Source organism: Somniosus microcephalus, chromosome 16 (genome assembly GCF_052327205.1).
Source record: "Somniosus microcephalus isolate GS21.2 chromosome 16, FLI_Smic_1.0, whole genome shotgun sequence".
In the NCBI taxonomy this organism is placed as follows: Eukaryota; Metazoa; Chordata; class Chondrichthyes; order Squaliformes; family Somniosidae; genus Somniosus; species Somniosus microcephalus.
In genome coordinates, this window is record NC_141002.1 from 102,387,996 (window position 1) to 102,404,724 (window position 16,729).

Here is a 16,729-nt window from a genome sequence, read left to right on the forward strand (position 1 = left end):
GGACACACGGATCTCCTGCGGTTGGTGTGGTAGCCCTGGTTTTTAATGGGGTGCATTTCTGGAAAGGTGTAGCGTCCCGCTGTTCTTTTTTTGCCTGAAAGACTGTTTTAAAGAAAAGTAATTTTCTATCTCCAACGTTTACGGTGCTGATGACACCAAACTCCTTTTATAGCAAGCAAGCTGGTCTAATAGGATAGATGATCAGGACAGCGCGTACAAACAAAGGAGTGCACTAACAAATAGGGTCCGGGTTAGAAAAAATGGCAATATAACAAATGGGGCCATAGTACAAAAAAAATGTTAAGTTGTCTAAAAATGTTAAAAAGACAAATCTAAAGCACGAAGCATTTGTAATAAGGTAGATGAATTAACAGCGCAAATAGATGTAAACGGATACGATATAATTGCGATTACGGAGACATGGCTGCAGGGTGACCAAGGCTGGGAGCTGAATATCCAAGGATATTCGATATTTAGGAAGGACAGGCAAAAAGGAAAAGGAGGTGGGGTGGCATTGTTAGTAAAGGATGAAATCACAGCAATAGTGAGAAAGGATATTGGCTCAGAAAATCAAAGATGTAGAATCAGTCTGGGTGGAGCTAAGAAGCACCAAGGGGCAGAAAACATTGGTGGGAGTTGTCTATAGGCCTCCAAACAGTAGTGGTAATGTAGGGGACGGCATCAAACAGGAAATTAGAGATGCATGTAACAAGGGTACTACAGTAATCATGGGTGACTTTAATCTACATATAAATTGACCAAACCAAATTAGCAATAATACTGTGGAGGAAGAATTCCTGGAGTGTATATGAGATGGTTTTTTACAGGAGCCAACTAGGGAACAGGCTATCCTAGATTGGGTATTGTGCAATTAGAAGGGGTTAATTAATAATCTTGTTGTGCGAGGTCCTTTATGGAAGAGTGATCATAACATGATAGAATTCTTCATTAAGATGGAAAGTGAAGAAATCCAATCCGAAACTAGGGTCCTAAATCTAAACAAAGGAAACTACGAAGGTATGAGGAGTGAGTTGGCTATGATAGATTGGGGAGCTTAATTAAAAGGCATCACGGTGGATAGGCAATGACTAACATTTAAGGAATGAATGCATGAATTGCAACAGTTATACATTCCTTTCTGGTGCAAAAATACATAGAAACATAGACGATAGGATCAGTAGTAGGCCATTCGGCCCCTCGAGCCTGCTCCGCCATTCAATGAGATCATGACTGATCATCCAAATTCAGTACTCTGTTCCTGCCTTCGCTCCACATCCCTTGATCCCTTTAGCCTTAAGAAATATATCCAACTCCTTCTTGAATATATTTAATGAATTGGCATCTACTGCCTCCTGTGGTAGAGAATTCCACAGGTTCACCACTCTGGGTGAAGAAATTCCTCCTCATCTCTGTCCTAAATGGCTTACCCCTTATCCTTAGACTGTGACCCCTGGTTCTGGACTCCCCGACCTTCTGGAACATCCTTCCAGCATCTAGTCTGTCTAGTCCTGTTAGAATTTTATAAGTTTCGATGAGATCCCCTCTCATTCTTCTAAACTCCAGCGAGTACAAGCCCAATCGACCCAATCTCTCCTCATACGTCATTCCTGCCATCCCAGGTATCAGCCTGGTGAATCTTCGCTGCACTCCTTCCATGGCAAGAACATCCTTCCTCAGATAAGGCGACCAAAACTGCACACAATACTCAAGATATGGTCTCACCAAGGCCCTGTACAACTGCAGCAAGCCGTCCTTGTTCCTGTACTCAAACCCTCTCGCTGCGAAGGCCAACATACCATTGGCCTTCTTAACCGCCTGCTGCACTTGCATGCTTACTTTCAGCGACTGGTGCACAAGGACGCCCAGGTCGCGTTGCACTTCCCCTTCTCCCAATCTATTGCCATTCAGATAATAATCTGCCTTCCTGTTTTTGACACCAAAGTGGATAACCTCGCATTTATCCACGTTATATTGCATCTACTATGCTTCTGCCCAATCATCCAACCTGTCCAAATCATACTGGAGTTTCTCGGCATCCTCCTCACAGCACACACGCCCACCCAGCTTTGTGTCGTCTGGAAACTTGGAGATATTACATCTAGTTCCCTCGTCCAGATCATGAATATATATTGTGAATAGCTGGGGTCCAAGGACCGATCCCTGCGGTACCCCACTAGTCACTGCCTGCCACTCGGAAAAAGAGCCGTTTATTCCAACTCTTTGCTTTCTGTCTGCCAACCAGTTCTCTATCCAAGTCAATACCTTGCCCCCAATCCCATGTGCCTTAATTTTACATGCTAATCTCTTATGCGGGACCTTATCGAAAGCCTTTTGAAAATCCAAATATACCACATCTACTGGTTCTCCCTTATCTATTTTGCCAGTTACATCCTCAAAAAATTCCAGTAGATTAGTCAAGCACGATTTACCTTTTGTAAATCCATGTTGACTTTGTCCGATCCGGTCACTTTTTTCCAAGTGCTCTGCTATTACATCCTTTATAATAGACTTTAGCATTTTCCCCACTACCTATGTCAGGCTTACCAGTCTGTAATTCCCCGTTTTCTCTCTACCACCCTTTTTGAACAGTGGGGTAACATTAGCTACCCACCAATCCATGGGTACTGTTCCAGAGTCTGTCGAATTTTGGAAGATGACCAGCAATGCATCTACTATTTCTAGGGCCACTTCCTTAAGTACCCTAGGATGTAGATTATCAGGCCCTGGGGATTTATCGGCCCTCAATCCCGTCAATTTCCCTAACACCATTTCCCTACAAATACTGATTTCTATCAGTTCCTCCCTTTCATTAGACCCTATGTTCCCCGACATCTTTGGGAGGTTATTTGTGTCCTCCTTTGTGAAGACAGAACCAAAGTATGTATTTAATTGGTCTGCCATTTCTTTGTTCCCCATTATAAATTCCCCTGATTCTGACTGCAAGGGACCTACGCTTGACTTCACCAATCTTTTTCTCTTCACATATCTATAAAAGCTTTTACAGTCAGTTTTTATGTTCTCTGCAAGCTTACTCTCATACTCTATTTTCCCCTCTTAATTAATCCCTTTGTCCTCCTTTGTTGAATCCTAAACTGCTCCCAATCCTCAGGTTTGCTGCTTTTTCTGGCCAATTTATATGTCCTCTCCTTGGATCTTATGCTATCCCTAATTTCCCTTGTTAGCCACGGTTGAGTCACCTTTTTTGTTTTATTTTTATGCCAAACTGGGATGAACAAATTCTGTAGTTCATCCATGCGATCTTTGAATGTTTGCCATTGCCTATCCACCGTCAACCCTTTGAGTGACATTCCCCAATCAATCCTACCCAACTCGCACCTCATACCATCATAGTCTCCTTTATTTAAATTCAGGACCCTAGTCTCTGAGTCAACTATTTCACTCTCCATCTTAATGAAGAATTCTATCATATTATGATCGCTCTGACCCAAGGGGCCTCGCACAACAAGATTGCTAATTAATCCTTTCTCATTACATAATACCCAGTCTAAGATGGCCTGATCTCTAGTTGGTTCCTCGACATATTGTTCCAGGAAACCATCCCGTATACACTCTAGGAATTCCTCCTCCAAAGTATTGTTACTAATTTGGTTAGTCCAATCTATATGTAGATTAAAGTCACCCATGATAACTGCTGTGCCCTTATTGCACGCTTCTCTAATTTCCCATTTAATGCCATCCCCGACCTCCGCATTACTGTTTGGAGGTCTATATACCACTCCCACTAACATTTTCGCAGTTCTACCCATGCAGATTCCACATCATCAGAGCTAATATCCTTCCTTTCAATTGTGTTAATCCCCTCTTTAACCAGCACTGCTACCCCACCTCCTTTTCCTTTTTGCCTATCTTTCCTGAATATTGAATACCCCTGGATGTTGAGTTCCCAGCCTTGGCCACCCTGGAGCCATGTTTCCGTAATCCCAATCATATCTTATTCGTTTACCTCTATTTGCGCAGCTAATTCATCTACCTTATTACGAATGCTCCTCGCATTAAGACACAAAGACTTCAGGCTTGTTTTTTTAATGCTCTAAGATCTTTTAGAATTATTATTTACTGTAGCCATGTTTGATTTAAACCCTAGATTTCTCTGCCTGCCACTTTTGTTTTTCTCCTTCCTGTCTTTTGCTTTTACCCTTGTTTCCCTTTCCTCTGTCTTTCCGCTCAGAAGGAAAAGCGGCCAACCATGGCTAACAAAAGCAATTAAGGATAGTATTAGATCCAAAGAGGAGTCAAATAAAGTTGCCAGAAAAAGTAGCAAGCCTGAGGATTGGGAGCAGTTTAGAGTTCAGCAAAAAAGGACTAAGAGATTGATTAAGAGGGGAAAAATAGAGTATGAGAGTAAACTTTTAAGGAACATAAAAGTGGACTGTAAAAGCTTCTACATGTATGTAAAAAGAAAAAGATTAGTGAAGACAAATGTAGGCCTCTTGCAGTCAGAAACGGGAGAATTAATAATGGGGAACAAGGAAATGGCTGAGCAATTAAACAAATACTTTGGTTCTGTCTTCACGGAAGAGGACACAAATAACTTCCTAGAAATGCTAGGGAACCAAGGGTCTAGTGAGGAGGAGAAATTAAAGGAAATTAGTATTAGTAAGAAAAAGTGCTGGAGAAATTAATGGGACTGAAAGCCGATAAATCCCCAGAGCCTGATAATCTGCATCCCAGAGTACTAAAAGAGGCAGCCATGGAAATAGTGGATGCATTAGTTGTCATCTTCCAAAATTCTATTGATTATGGAACAGTTCCTGCAGATTGGAGGGTGGCAAATGTAACCCCACTATTTAAAAAAGGAGGGAGAGAGCAAACAGGGAACTACAGATCGGTTAGCCTAAAATCAGTAGTAGGGAAAATGCTAGAATCTATTATAAAGGATGTGATAACAGGACACTTAGAAAATATCAACGGGATTAGACAAAGTCAACATGGATTTATGAAAGGGAAATCATGTTTGACAAACCTACTGGAATTTTTTGAGGATGTAACTGGTAGAATAGATAAGGGAGAACCAGTGGATGTGGTGTATTTAGATTTTCAGAAGGTCTTTGATAAAGTCCCACATAAGAGGTTGGTGTGCAAAATTAAAGCACATGGGATTGGGGTAATATACTGGCATGGATTGAAAATCGGTTAACAGACAGGAAACAGAGAGCAGGAATAAATGGGTCTTTTTCAGGGTGGCAGGCGGTGACTAGTGGGGTACCGCAGGGGTTAGTGCTTGGGTCCCAGCTATTCACAATATATATCACTGATTTGGATGAGCGAACCAAATGTAATATTTCCAAGTTTGCTGATGACACGAAACTAGGTGGGATTGTGAGTTGTGAGGAGGATGCAAAGAGGCTTCAAGGCAATTTAGACAAGGTGAGTGAGTGGGCAAATACATGGCAGATGCAGTAAAATGTGGATAAATGTGAAGTTCTCCACTTCGGTAGGAAAAACAGAAAGGCAGAGTATTATGTAAGTGGTGATAGATTGGGAAATGTTGATATACAAAGGGATCTGGGTGTCCTTGTACACCAGTCACTGAAAGCAAACATGCAGGTGCAGCAAGCAGTTAGGAAGGCAAATGGTATGTTGGCCTTCATTGCAAGAGGATTTGAGTACAGCAGCAAGGATGTCTTACTACAGTTATACAGGGCCTTGGTAAGACCACACCTGGAGTACTGTGTGCAGTTTTGGTCTCCTTACCTAAGAAAGGATATACTTGCCATAGAGAGAGTGCAGCGAAGGTTCACCAGACTGATTCCTGGGATGGCAGAACTGTCGTATGAGGAGAGATTGGGTCGACTAGGCCTGTATTCACTAGTAAGAAGTCACACAACACCAGGTTATAGTCCAACAGCTTTATTTGAAATCACAAGCTTTCGGAGCGCTGCTCCTTCGTCAGGTGAAGTGGAGAAATGCATAAAGACACAACTTATATAGTCAGAGAATAATGTCAGATGTTTACAGGTAATCTTTCTAACTGCCATTTATCACACCTCGGCAGAGAGATAATCACAGCAATCAAAGGTGTGAATGGTGTCCAAACAAGTCAGTCAGGAAAACATTACATCAAAGAACAATGAGGTGGGGTCACAAGGGGTCAAATGTTGCAGATGCTGGGGTCTGTATGAAAAACAAAAAAACAGACAAAAAACATTTTTTTTGCTGGAAATCACAGCAGGTCCGGCCGCATCTGTGTAGAGAGAACAAGCCAACGACGACTCGAGTCTGGATGACCCTACGTCAGGTGGGGTTACATGTAGCGTGACATGAACCCAAGATCCCGGTTGAGGCCGTCCTCATGGATGCAGAACTTGGCTATCAGTTTCTGCTCGACGATTTTGCGTTGTCGTGTGTCTCGAAGGCCGCCTTGGAGAATGCTTACCTGAAGATCGGAGGCTGAATGTCCTTGACTGCTGAAGTGTTCCCCGACTGGGAGGGAACACTCCTGCCTGGCGATTTTTGCGCGGTGTCCGTTCATCCATTGTCGCAGTGTCTGCATGGTCTCGCCGATGTACCATGCTCCGGGGCATCCTTTCCTGCAATGTATGAGGTAGACAACGTTGGCCAAGTCACATGAGTATGTACCATGTACCTGGTGGGTGGTGTCCTCACGTGTGATGATGGTATCTGTGCTGATGATCTGGCATGTCTTGCAGAGGTTGCTGTGGCAGGGTTGTGTGGTGTCATGTTCGCTGTTCTCCTGAAAGCTGGGTAATTTGCTGCGAACAATGGTCTGTTTGAGGTTAGGCGGCTGTTTGAAGGCGAGTAGTGGAGGCGTGGGGATGGCCTTAGCGAGGTGTTCGTCGTCATTGATGACATGTTGAAGGCTGCGAAGAACATGGCGTAGTTTCTCTGCTCCGGGGAAGTACTGGACGACGAAGGGTACTCTGTTGGTTGTGTCCCGTGTTTGTCTTCTGAGGAGGTCTATGCGATTTTTCGCTGTGGCCCATCGGAACTGTCGATCGACGAGTCGAGCATCATATCCCGTTCTTATGAGGGCATCTTTCAGTGTCTGTAGGTGTCCATCACGTTCCTCCTCGTCTGAGCAGATCCTGTGTATTTGCAGGGCTTGTCCATAGGGGATGGCTTCTTTAACATGGTTAGGGTGGAAGCTGGAGAAGTGGAGCATCGTGATGTTGTCCATGGGCTCAGAAGACAAACACGGGACACAACCAACAGAGTACCCTTCGTCGTCCAGTACTTCCCCGGAGCGGAGAAACTACACCATGTTCTTCGCAGCCTTCAACATGTCATCGATGACGATGAACACCTCGCTAAGGCCATCCCCATGCCTCCACTGCTCGCCATCAAACAGCCGCCTAACCTCAAACAGACCATCATTCGCAGCAAATTACCCAGCTTTCAGGAGAACAGCGACCATGACACCACACAACCCTGCCACAGCAACCTCTGCAAGACATGCCAGATCATCAACACAGATACCATCATCACACGTGAGGACACCACCCACCAGGCACATGGTACATACTCATGTGACTCGGCCAACATTGTCTACCTCATACGTTGCAGGAAAGGATGCCCCGGAGCATGGTACATCGGCGAGACCATGCAGACACTGCGGCAACGGATGAACGGACACCGCAACAATCGCCAGGCAGGAGTGTTCCCTCCCAGTCGGGGAACACTTCAGCAGTCAAGGACATTCAGCCTCCGATCTTCGGGTAAGCATTCTCCAAGGCGGCCTTCGAGACACACGACAACGCAAAATCGTCGAGCAGAAACTGATAGCCAAGTTCTGCACCCATGAGGACGGCCTCAACCGGGATCTTGGGTTCATGTCATGCTACATGTAACCCCCACCTGACGTAGGGTCATCCAGACTCGAGTCGTCGTTGGCTTGTTCTCTCTACACAGATGCGGCCGGACCTGCTGTGATTTCCAGCAAAAAAAATGTTTTTTGTCTGTTTTTTTGTTTTTCATACAGACCCCAGCATCTGCAACATTTGACCCCTTGTGACCCCACCTCATTGTTCTTTGATGTAATGTTTTCCTGACTGACCTGTTTGGACACCATTCACACCTTTAATTGCTGTGATTATCTCTCTGCCAAGGTGTGATAAATGGCAGTTAGAAAGATTACCTGTAATCATCTGACATTATTCTCTGACTATATAAGCTGTGTTTTTATGCATCTCTCCACTTTACCTGACGAAGGAGCAGCGCTCCGAAAGCTTGTGACTTCAAATAAAGCTGTTGGACTATAACCTGGTGTTGTGTGACTTCTTACATTTGTCCACCCCAGTCCAACACCGGCATCTCCACACCATGTATTCACTAGAGTTTAGAAGAATGAGAGGGGCTCTCAATGAAACGTATAAAATTCTGACAAGGCTCGACAGACTGGATGCAGGGGGGATGGCTGGGGGGTCTAGAACGAGGGGGTCACAGTCTCAAGATATGGGGTAGGACATTTAGGACTGAGATGAGGAGAAATGTCTTCACTCAGAGGGTGGTGAACCTGTGGAATTCTCTACCACAGAAGGCTGTGGAGGCCAAATCACTGAATATATTTAAGAAGGAGATAGATAGACTTCTAGACACAAAAGGCATCAAGGGGTATGGTGAGAGAGCAGGAATATGGTATTGAGATAGAGGATCAGCCATGATCATATTGAATGGCGGAGCAGGCTCGAAGGGCCGAATGGCCGACTCCTGCTCCTATTTTCTCTGATGCTAACAGGGAGCCAGTCGAAGTCTCAACCCTCATTATGGGCTAGAGATTACCGTCGGCGATTTGGCATTAAAATCTCGCAGAGCCATTCCTGGCGCAAACCGGGAGCTAATATCGGGACACTGTTCACTTCCAACCTCTGATCTTGCATCCGTCCAATTATATTCAAGGGTATCCTACAGAAATTGGGAGGATACTTGGGCAAAATGGGCACTCTAAGTTTGTTCTCCTTAGAGCAGAGAAGGTTAAGGGGAGATTTAATAGAGTTGTTCAAAATCATGAAGGGTTTTGATGGAGTAAATAAGGAGAATATGTTTCCATTGGCAGGAGGGTCAGTAACCAGAGGACACAGATTGAAGGTAACACAAGGAAAAAATATTTACGCAGTGAGTTGTTGTGATCTGGAATGCGCTGCCTGAAAGGGCGGTGGAGGCAGATTCAATAGTAACTTTCAAAAGGAAATTGGATAAAAGGAGAAATTTGCAGGGCTCTGGGGAAAGAGCAGGGGGGGAGTGGGACTAATTGGAGAGCTCTTTCAAAGAGCCGGCACAGGCACGATGGGCCGAATGGCCTCCTTCTCTGCTGCATTTTTCTATGATTGGACGCTTGTTTGGGTCTACGTCCGGATTGAACCCCGAGGAGAAATCCCCAGGCCCCTGTTGCGTTAGCTGAGCACAGATCGTGGCAGCTGAGAGTGTAACGGGAACAGCATTTACATCATATCCTCGCACCCGCACCACCAACCCCCCACCCTGTGTCCTCCACCCTCTTCCCATCCCCAAGCTCCCTCTCTCTGGAAGATCAGACTGACAATGGTGGTCTGAAAGAATTAGCATTCACCAACATGTAAACAATGTGCTGAGCAGAGTTATTCTCGGGACACTCTTATTCTCTGTAAAGCAGCAGTCTTTGAAAGGTCATCTATGTTTGAACGTTTCCTAAATGCTGAGTAAATCCATCATTAAAGTGTGGCGAGATTGATTTCTGAATAGATTGCAGTTTCCCAGCCAATGTTCCTTTCTCTTTTTTCTTCTCTCTCTCCTTTTCAGTCAACTTTTTGGAGAAATACTGCATTTTTAATCGCGAGGAGCTGGCACTGTACAAAAGGAAGTTCGAAAAGGCAAGTGTTGATTCATGTATTGGTTTGCTCGCCTCCCACAGCCACAGACAGATTGGCACAAGTAATATCCAGCAGGGTAGCAGGTTCAAAATCCCCTGAATTACTTTCAGGTCAAATGTACAACAACAACAACAACAATTTGCATTTATGCAGAGCCTTTAACATAGTAAAACGTCCCAAGGAGCTTCACAGGAGCGATTATCAAAGACACTTTGACACCGAGCCACATAAGGAGAAATTAGGGCAGATGATCAAAAGCTTGGTCAAAGAGGTAGGTTTTAAGGAGCATCTTAAAGGAGGGGAGAGAGGTGGAGAGGTTTAGGGAGGGAATTCCAGAGCTTAGGGCCCAGACAGCTGAAAGCAAATTCACCAATCGCACACTCCCAGTGAAGACTCGCACTTGACGGAAGTGTGGTTCGGAGTCAGAAATCATAATAATTTGCTGTTTTGGGCACTGATACTCACATGGTTGAGCGATTATAATCAGGGATACTCAAGAGGGCAGAATTAGAGGAGCGCAGAGATCTCGGGGTGGTTGTGGGGCTGAAGGAGATTACAGAGATTGGGAGTGGCGAGGCCACAGAGGGATTTGAAAACCAAGATGAGAATTTTAAAATCAAGGCGTTGCTTAAGCAGGAGCCAATGTAGGTCAGCGAGCACAGGGGTGATGGGTGAACGGGACTTGGTGTGAGTTAGGATACGGTGTGAGTTAAGACTGTCAATAAAGAACATCAGAGCAAATTCACCAATCGCACACTCCCAGCGAAGACTCGCTCTTGATGGGAGTGTGGTTCGGAATCAGAAATCATAACAATTTGCTGTTTTGGGCACTAACACTCAAAACAAGCTGGGCTGCTCGGTGGAGGAGGAGAGTCAGGCAGACAGACGTAGAGGAGAGAAAGATAGAAGTGGGAGAGAGAGATCGAAAGGAAGGAGAGAGAAAGGGACAGAAGTAAAGAGGAAGAGCTTGCATTTCTACCGCGCCTTTCACAACCTCAAGACGTCCCAAAGCGCTTTACAGCCAATGAAGTACTTCTTGAAGTGTAGTCACTGTTGTAATGTAGGAAACGCGGCAGCCAATTTGCAAACAGCAAGCTCCCACAAACAGCAATGTGATAATGACCAGATAATCTGTTTTAGGTGTTGATTGAGGGATAAATATTGACCAGGATATTGGGGATAACTCCCCTGCTCTTCTTCAATATAGTGCCATGGGATCTTTTACGTTCATCTGAGAGAGCAGACGGGGCCTCGGTTTAACGTCACATCCAAAGTACTGCACCTCCCAATTGAGGGCAGCGCTCCCTCAGTACTGCACTGGAGTGTCAGCCTAGATTATGTACTCAAGTCTCTGGAGTGGGACTTGAACCCACAACCTTCTGACTCTGAGGTGAGAGTGCTGCCCACTGAGCCACGGCTAGCAGAGGAGAGAGAATAAGGCATAAGTGAAGAGGGAGAGACAGTTAGACAGGTGGAGGAGAGAGATAGAAGTTACGGAGGAGAGCAAGTAAGAGACGGACTGCCAGAAGTAAAGGAGGAAAGAGGGAGTGAGAAAGACTGAAGTGAAGGAGGAGAGTCAGACAGACAGAGGTGAGGGAGAGAGAGAAATAGACAGAAGTAAAAGACAAGTGGCAGACAGTAGTGAAGGAGAGGAGAGATAGACAGACAGTAGCGAAGGAGAGGAGAGATAGACAGACAGTAGTGAAAGAGAGAGATAGACAGACAGTAGTGGAGGAGAGGAGAGATAGACAGACAGTAGTGAAAGAGAGGAGAGATAGACAGACAGTAGTGGAGGAGAGGAGAGATAGACAGACAGTAGTGAAAGAGAGGAGAGATAGACAGACAGTAGTGAAAGAGAGGAGAGATAGACAGACAGTAGTGAAAGAGAGGAGAGATAGACAGACAGTAGTGAAAGAGAGGAGAGATAGACAGACAGTAGTGGAGGAGAGGAGAGATAGACAGACAGTAGTGGAGGAGAGGAGAGATAGACAGACGCAAATGAAGAGTAAGAAAGACAGAAGTGAAGGAGGGGAGAGAGACAGACAGCTGAAGAAAAGATGGGACAGAAAGGAAAACAGGTAGGATTTAAGCAGAAGCTAGATGAGGGAGAAAGGAATAGAAGGATATGTTGATGGGGTGAGATGAAGAGGCGATGGAAGGAGGTTTGTGTGGAGCAGAAACGCTGGCACAGACCAGTTGGGCTGAATGGCCTGTTTCTGTGCGGTAGACTCGATGTAACCCGATGTAATTAAATGTAGCACGTCTCTCCTTCTTTGAGCAGAGGCGCCTAGTCCATTCCCTCTGTGCCTGGCTAAGACTCTTCACTGACTGCTCTTTGTCCTTTCTCAATGGCCTTACAGGTGGATAATGATAATGATGGCTACTTGTCCTCTGTCGAGGTAGTAATGGCGCTGAAAGAAATCGTTCCGTTGGGGGCACTCACCGATTCCGAAGAAATTTATATCTACAGGGTAATTGTATTAACACAGCTGCTGAGAGACAGTTACTTTTTGTGATCACACAGTCCTTCAGTAGTTTGGCTAACCCCACACTCCCTTACTGTGTCCCCCTGCTCTTGATGCGGAATTGTGCTTTTCAAGACCCTACCTGCGATTGGAGCACATTAATGGAAGGATTTCCCTTTGTGTTCTTCCAGCTAGTCGGCAGGTGCTGTGGGTCGCCATGTCAACCTAAGTTTAAGGAGGCTTGTTGTTCACGCTGTTTATAAACAGGGACCTCTCGCCTGCAGTGTGATTCACAATGTAATGTGGCAACACAACCCTCATTTTTCTGCTACTTATAACTGTCAAAGTCTTAACCAGACTTGTCGATACACATCATTAGTCTGCAAAATTCTTCTGATTTAACAGGCTGCAACTTCTGATTGACGAAAGATTTTAAAAAAGACCCGTATTTCTCCAGCGCATTTCACCACCTCAGGACGTCCCACAGCGCTTTACAACCAATGAAGTACTTTCTGAAGTGGAGTCACTGTTGTAATGTGGGAAACGCGGCAGACAATTTGCGCACAGCAAGCTCCCACAAACAGCAGTGAGATGATGACCAGATAATCTGCTTTAGTGATGTTCGTTGAGGGATAAATATTGACTGGGGCAGCAAGGATAACTCCCCTGCCCTCCTTCCAATAGTGGCCATGGGATCTTTTACACCCACCCGAGAGAGCAGACAGGGCCTCGGTTTAACGTCTCATCCGAAAGACGGCGCCTTCGACAGTGCAGCGCTCCCTCAGTACTTCACTAGAAGCGTCAGCCTGGATTATGGGCTCAAGTCTCTGGAGTGGGACTTGAACCCACAACCTTCTGACTCAGAGACGAGAGAGAGAGTGCTACCCATTGACCCACTAAAACATCTCAAGTTGTTGCTACTAGCAGACCTTGCGGTTCTGATTTGGGATTTATCCACCACTGAGGCAGCACCAATAAGAACAGCTCTTTCCAAATCTCCGGGGCCCATAAAATTCCATCAAAACAAACCAGAAGATAAATGGGACCGAGTTCCTTGGATTATAGGGGCTGGAACCCCAGGGCTCGGGGGTTTGAGAGCCCATGGGTCATAGTTTAGACACGACTGCATTAACTCATTTATGTTAAGCCAGGTAAAAGAAAAGAAAGACTTACATTTCTCCAGCACCTTTCATGACCACCGGACGTCTCAAAGCGCTTTACAGCCAATGAAGTACTTTTTGAAGTGGAGTCACTGTTGTAATGTTGGAAACGCAGCAGCCATTTTGCGCACAGCAAGCTCCCACAAACAGCAATGTGATAATGACCAGATCATCTGTTTTTGTTATGTTGATTGTGGGATAAATATTGGCCCCAGGACACCGGGGAGAACTCCCCTGCTCTTCTTCAGAATAGTGGCCATGGGATCTTTTACGTCCACCTGAGAGAGCAGACGGGACCTCGGTTTAACGTCTCATCCAAAAGACGGCACCTCTGACAGTGCAGCATTCCCTCAGTAGTGCACTGGAGTGTCAGCCTGGATGTTGTGCTCAAATCCCACAACCTTCTTGACTCAGAGGCGAGGGTGCCGCCACTGAGCCACAGCTGACACATGTCGTGTACAATGGAGCCTCATGCACCACATTTAAAACTTTAAAAAATATTCCCGTAAAGCTTTATTATGTGAACTTCACCGATTGGACATTCTAACTGCAGGCTTTCATTGGAGCAACAGCCATGGAGGTGCAACTCACCTCAAATATGGTTGCTTGAACGACACCCATTCTGGGCCCATTTAACAGGCCCAGACAAATGTCGACCCAGGATCTTCCTTGGCATTACTCATAGTGAATTGGGAGGGTCGGCAGTTTTCTAACAAAAGGGGTGTTATCAACAGAGTGTGACGGGGAAAGATTTATTTCATTCTCGGGATATGGGCGTCTCTGGCAAGGCCATCATTTATTGCCCACCCCTGGATTTTGACCCAGCGACGATGAGGGATCGGCCGATATATTTCCAAGTCGGGATTGTGTGTGATTTGGAGGGGAACTTGGAGGTGATGGTGTTCCCATGCACCTGCTGCCCTTGTCCTTTTAGGTGGTAGAGGTCATGGGTTTGGGAGGTGCTGCCGAAGCAGCCTTGGCGAGTTGCTGCAGTGCATCTTGTAGATGGTGCACACTGCAGCCATGGTGCGCCGGTGGTGGAGGGAGTGAATGTTTAGGGTGGTGGATGGGGTGCCGATCAAGTGGGCTGCTTTGTCCCGGATGGTGTCGAGCTTCTTGAGTGTTGTTGCAGCTGCACTCATCCAGGCAAGTGGAGAGTATTCCATCACACTCCTAGCTTGTGGGCACAGAGCCACCATTATCAGGACAGGCAGGTGGTGCAGAGAATAAGAAGCCCCTCTGAATGAAAGAAGGGCTTTTGCTGCAGGTATGTGCGTAAGAAACTAGCAACCATTAAAGTTAATTACTAGATCAATTGCTCACTCACAATGCTATTAAAGTGAGGTAGCACATCTGAGATTACTTAAATAAGTTCAGGTGTGTGGGTATTTTTTGAAAAACAGGAATTTTTTTTGCCTTTGTAAAGTGCAGGTAAACAATAAACACAATCTAGGTGGAGTGCACAACGGGTAAACAATGCCATGTTCAATTTTCCTAATGCAGCCTAGCTGATTGCCCAGGCTGTGGTATTAGCTTTGTAATATGGCAGTCAATAGCTCGACTGTATATTGAACAAATCAGAGAGGCAGCAGGAAAACAGTGCCGGTGACAGTAGCTGTAACACAACACCTAACCTTCCAAGGCAGGCTTTACTGAGTACTGATTGCTGGAAGTGATATGTGCTTTGTAAACTCAAGCCAATCTAATGAAAATTGAAACTACAGGGGTGAGAAGAGGCCTGTGTGGAACATAAAGACCGGCATAGACCTGTTGGGCCGAATGGCCTGTTTCTGTGCTGTAAAATTCTATGTGATTCTACACTAAGGATTTCTTAATGGTGGATGATAGTTCCCAACACAGTTTTTAAAATCTATATATACATAATATGAAACATCTTGAGTACATCACACACCTCCTAAAATGTCCCGCTCCCTCCACCGTGGCTGCAGTGTGTACCATCTACAAGATGGACTGCAGCAACTCGCCAAGGCTTCTTCGACAGCACCTCCCAAACCCGCGACAAGGGCAGCAGGTGCAATGGGAACACCACCACCTCCAAGTTCCCCTCCGTGTCACACACCACCCCGACTTGGAAATATATCGGCCGTTTCTTCATCGTCGCTGGGTCAAAATCCTGGAACTCCCTCCCTAACAGCACTGTGGGAGCACCTTCCCCACACGGACTGCAGCGGTTCAAGAAGGCGGCTCACCACCACCTTCTTGACGGCAATTAGGGATGGGCAATAAATACTGGCCTTGCCAGCGACGCCCACATCCCGAGATTGAATTTAAAAAAGCCCCCTGAAATTCCAGGGCTTATATCACAGATGTGCTTTTGAATTTATTTTTTTAGCTTTGCCGCCTAGCTTTGTTTGTTGTTAAATGGTTCTCCCTAAATGCACTGTTTCCAATTGTCACATTGTTCTTTCAGATACTGGAGTGCCTGGATTACCATGTCACCGATGGCTTGACAGACCTCCGGCTATTTGCAGTGATGGCTGGCCTAGCACAGAAAATCACGGCACTGGAGTAAGTTGGTGGCTGGGCTTGTTCAGCGCTTGTGAATTTTAATTTGCTGATGATAACACAGAGGACCAGCCACATAGATGCCGTGGCTACTGGAGCGGGTCAGAGGCTGGGTATGCTACAGCGAGTGACTCACCTCCTGGCTCCCTAAAGCCTCTCCACCACCTACAAGTCAGGAGCGTGATGGAATACTCTCCACTTGCTTGGATGAGTGCAGCTGCAACAACACTCAAGAATCTAGAACTAGGGGGCATAATTTCAGAATAAGGGGGCACCCATTTAAATCGGAAATGAGGAGGAATTTCTTCTCTGTGGGTCGTGAATCTTTGGAATTCTCTACCCCAGAGAGCTGTAGAGGCTGGGCCATTGAATATATTTAAGGTGGAGACAGACAGATTTTTGAACGATAAGGGAGTCAAGGGTTATGGGGAGCGGGCAGGGAAGTGGAGTTGAGGCCAAGATCAGATCAGCCATGATCTTATTGGATGGCGGAGCAGGCTCGAGGGGCCAAATGACCGACTCCTGCACCTACGCCTTGTGTTCTTATATGTTCTAACTAGCTGGAGAGCCCGGCGTTGCCAGGGCTGTTTTGGGGCAGGCGGTTTAAATCGAGTGCCAGGCTTTGGGGCCCTGTCTGTGTCCCTTTGTGAATCTGGTGCTGGGCAACATTTTAAATCGAGTGCCAGGCTTTAGGGCCCTGTCTGTGTCCCTGTCTGTCTACCTTTTAAAAGCTTGAAAAATGAAAGTGAAA

The 16,729-nt window shown here is 45.9% G+C and overlaps 1 protein-coding gene across 1 annotated transcript in view; it reads left to right on the forward strand.

The window, feature by feature from the left end:
- Positions 1-16,729, forward strand: part of LOC147106440 (uncharacterized) — a 219,894-nt gene that overhangs the window by 150,877 nt on the left and 52,288 nt on the right. Inside the window, exons 11-13 of the mRNA XM_086009598.1 lie at positions 9,757-9,827; positions 12,188-12,298; positions 15,884-15,981. Of these exons, the coding sequence (XP_085865724.1) occupies positions 9,757-9,827; positions 12,188-12,298; positions 15,884-15,981 (280 nt within the window). The remainder of the gene's footprint in view (positions 1-9,756; positions 9,828-12,187; positions 12,299-15,883; positions 15,982-16,729) is intronic.